General features: G+C 37.0%; 1 protein-coding gene across 1 annotated transcript in view; it reads left to right on the top strand.

Annotated features, from left to right (window-relative positions):
• The first annotated feature begins 314 nt into the window (after positions 1–314).
• The window catches only part of crb2a (crumbs cell polarity complex component 2a), a 28,483-nt gene continuing 24,382 nt past the window's right edge, over positions 315–4,415 (top strand). The window contains exon 1 of the mRNA XM_015031792.1: positions 315–515. Within this exon, the coding sequence (XP_014887278.1) occupies positions 449–515 (67 nt within the window). The 5' untranslated portion in view covers positions 315–448. The remainder of the gene's footprint in view (positions 516–4,415) is intronic.

The following is a 4,415-nucleotide window of genomic DNA, read 5'->3' on the forward strand; positions in this document are numbered from 1 at the left end:
TTCCCACATAAAAAAAAAAAAACACAAAAACAATATATATATATATATATATATATATATATATATATATATATATATATATATATATATATATATATATATATATATATATATATATATATATATTTTAGAAAAAGACAGTTCCTTTAATTCCAAAAGTCCAATGAGAGAGTTAATAGCAGCTCTTGCACAGGAGCAGGTGTTAGTCCACCTCATGTTTTCCTGACGACTCTCTCTGATGGCAGTTCACTCTCCTTATGGCCAGGGAAGGCTGTCTATGGCCAAGCATGGAGAGTGGCTGTGGAGAAAGCCAGCCTCTAGACTGGAGCAACATGTCGGGACTTTAACACTTGCCTTTTAGCTTTTTTATTCTGATTGTTTTTTTTGTTTTGTTTTGTTTTGTTTTGTTTTGTTTTTCCTTGACTGGACCTACATCTCCAGCTTTAGCATGGAGCTGGGAAAAGTTCATTTGAATTTAAAGACACTTCTGCTGACAATGATGATGTTCAAGTGGGGTGAGTAGAAACTTTTAATCCTTCTGTTTAATGTGAAAGTCCCACATAAAGAAAATCAGCACAAAACAACTAAATGAAATGATGCAGACTTACTTGTTCTACATGTAACATTTGTAGAAGTGAAAGTCTGTAAGAGAAGTGTTGTATGGGAAGGAATGTTATTGTGCCTCTTAATGATGGTGCTTCCCAAACAAGTGGCTTTCACAAAGTTCTGTGATGTAAGACCTCTTCTGAGCCTCAACTATGTATAAAGAAGATGAAGCAATGAGGAGATGTTGTGTTTTGTCACCCTTAATGATTATTTTTTAACTTTAATCGTATCCAGTCAAACTGAACAATAGTGAAAAGACCACAGGCATGAAGAGGACAAATCATTTCAATCACCAAAGCTGTAAAGTTTCTTAGACTAATAACGTAAAGAGAGCGTTCTGAACTGGTGGGAGTTGAGTTAATCTGTGTCTGATTTGACACATGACTGACTCAGAATGAGACCACTCAGTCATGCAGACTCAAATCAGAGCAAACAATGGAGGAGTAGAGAAAGTTGGTTCATATCTTTCCATGCTTGAACGAAGCTGCAGAATGAGGTCACTTAATGTCCCGTTATGTTATTTAATTTTCCACAAAGTTCTGGTTTATCACATAATGGTTGTCTAATGTGTCCCCTATCCAAAATAGGATCTGTTGTTTAAAGGTTCTGCATGAATGCTTAGAGTGAACTCAGAACCATGTCAAGGTCTTTACAGCAGAAAACTGACCTGCAAAAAACCTTTAATGTTAACGAGGTTCTTCTATATGCAACTTTGACATAAAATTGATAACTAAGCATTTATGCTGTACTTCTGTGTGTGTGTGTATTTATATATATATATATATATATATATATATGTGTGTGAGTAAAAAATGATTATATAACGTGACTTTAAAGACTTGAACTTGAAGTCCACCGAACATTTACAGGCTGTTACTGTTAGAGTTAATTTTTATTATTTCTTACCAGATTATTATTTCAAACTGTTTGTGGTGCTTGTATGTGTTCTACAATGTATGCAAGTTCAAATAAGTTTAATAAAATAAAAGCAGCTGCTGTTTTTTCTAACTGAAAAAGATTAATGAATATAGATTTATACATTTATATATAGATGGCTTGTACTTGTATAGCACTTTATGAAGAGGACCCCAATTCACAATACACTCAGTCATTCAACTATTCACACACACACACACACACACACACACACACACACACACACACACACACACACACATGCTGTTGGTGGCAAGCTGCTGGATAGAAGCGAGGTTCCCATGCAGGCCTCTGACCCCCACCAGCAGGCAAGGTGTGTGAAGGTTCTTGCCCAAGGACACAATAACAGAGGCGGATGGAGCGAGAATCGAATCAGCAACCCACCGATTGGAGGGCAAAATAACCAGCAGCTATCAAATAGGTTCTAAAATCTGATTTTATTGACTTTTATTAGGAAATGAGAAAGACATGTTATTGAAGCTGTGTTCCAACTGATTACACCACATCATAAGGATTCTTGGTTGTGTCTGTAATTACTGAGCTGATATAACAGGAAAGATTGTGTTAGGATGTCTTTTAGCCCTTAGTCACTATGAAACTTTTCCATCACTCCCCTGAGACTCTGGAGCAGCTTAGGCCAGGACTCAGGACACGTCTCATTCAGATTTGAGGCAGATTGTAATGTCACAGACACAGTCCAGACTACAGTTATCATACCTCCTTATATTTACCTCTAAACACCCAAAGAGTCACAACTCATGAAAGATAGAAGTGAAAAAGAAGGATAGATGAAAGAATGAAGATTGAATCTTCTAGACTTAATCTGTCCAGGTATCGTGCCAGGAGATTAGAGGAGCAAGGGGGATTGTCCTCAAGACGCCAAAGGGATTACAACATGGAGAGCTTGGGGAGGTCAGGGTGGCTCTCAGAGCTGAGGTGAAGGAAAGGAGGATGAGTTAAAAAGGTGATATGGAACATATCATAATACAGCAAAAAAAAAAAAAAAGAGTGACGTCAAATCAAATAGTTTTTCTTGGTTGAAGAAATACCTCTGCCTGCTGGAAATAATGTGATATTTTGTGAGAAAAAACAACAAAAAAACAAAAAAAACTTTGTCACAAAATAGTAAAATAATAATATAAGCTAAACATTAGCTAAATACATTTTAAATTAAATGTGTTTGGAAAAACAAATGTACTTGAAGAACAGAATATTAACAGGAAAAACACTTTCTTGNGGTCAAACAGATCATATTTTGTCACAAACCAGGAATAAATTGCTTTGAGCCTATAAATAGCTAGTGTAAGAGCTTTGCTAATAACTTATTACAAAAGATTTCAGTAAGAATGACATTCTAGTATAATACAATAAAGTGCTTTAGAAAATTCATTGAAACTACTCAACTTCCTTAAAGTGTTGCCTTTCTACAAGTTTGTGAATAACATATTGATTTGTTGGCAAATACAATTTATGTGAGATTACGATGTCGGAACACACGGGGTACTGCAGAGAACAAGCAGACCCGGAGGTGTCAGGTCCAGATTGTGCAGATAAATGTTTCTGAGCACCTGCTGGTGGTGGAGGAAGGGAGACTGAACAAGTGATAGATATCTGCTAATCTCTGTGGTGTAGGGAAGCCACTTAAGCTTCTGTGGACACTAATGAGCTTGGAAGTAAATCCTGGCCTGGACTCACTGGAACGTACAAATTTAATATGTCCAAGTTGTTTGGCTACTTCATGCACAGTCCAGCCTCTGGAAAGAGTACGGCATACTGGAGTGAGCTGTTTTTTATCCAGATCTTCTATAATCTGTTAGCATTTTCTAGTGGGGGAACAAAAGATATAAGAAAACAAAAGGAAGAAACAACTTTTTAAGACTGTAAGACGTATAAATAATATGATTTTAAGTAAGCGACCAGATTGGTGGTAAAATAAGGGGAATTTGAATATCAATTGGACTAAAAATATCAACATATCTAAGTTTTATACATATGAAAAGGTTTTTCATTAGTGGGACGTCACACAAGACGCATCTTATGATGGCTGAAACACAAAGAGCTCTCAACCTTTTTGTGTTTTCAAACCATGCTGATTGCACCAGATAAAGATGTGTTGCTGGATGTTCCACTGAGTGGAGAGAGCATCATTTTCCCAGAAACCAGCTGTGTTCAGATGCTCCTCACCAGGTTTCCAATAGAGTCAAAGGAATAACCTGAAGAGATGTCCAAGAGTCAAATACCACAAACTCAGAGTTTCAGAAAAACATTTTTGTAGGTGGACATTTTTCCATTCAAATAATACTAAGCCACTCATCGGTTTTGGGTTCTTTGCACATTTACTTCACAATGCTCCACTACTGAAGAAAAAGAAAAAAAATCAGTTTTCTTCAGAACATTTGGGCAAGCCAAGAAAATACTGGGTTAAATGGATCTGGCCAGATGAGACCAATACTAAACTTTTTGAATGAAATTGCACAAAAACCATGTCTGGAGAAGAAATCGCGCTGCACTTCACCCTAAACACTGCACCGGCAGTGAAGGTCGGTGGTGGGAACATTGTACTGTGGGGCTGTGTTTGAGGATGTCATCAGGGTTTCCCCCAGAGTTTCAAAAGGCCTGGTGGGCCACCAGGCTTGACTTGTACCCCCACCAGGCTAAGAATTGTTCTAACTACTGCTGATCTTTACTGGTCTTTAAGCTCAGAACTTCAGCAAATAAAGTGACAAGTCAAGAATAAGGGATAAACAAAGTTTTTTTGTTTACCTTCTTAAGACTCCACAGTTGGTGTTTTAGTGCTAATAATATCTTCCAGCAACACATTATTGCCTAGTCATATTTTCAAATTTCCTGTCCACTTAAAAAAAATGACTCAA

Source organism: Poecilia latipinna, unplaced genomic scaffold (assembly GCF_001443285.1).
Source record: "Poecilia latipinna isolate Pla-1442-1.1 unplaced genomic scaffold, P_latipinna-1.0 Scaffold218, whole genome shotgun sequence".
Lineage (NCBI taxonomy): Eukaryota > Metazoa > Chordata > Actinopteri > Cyprinodontiformes > Poeciliidae > Poecilia > Poecilia latipinna.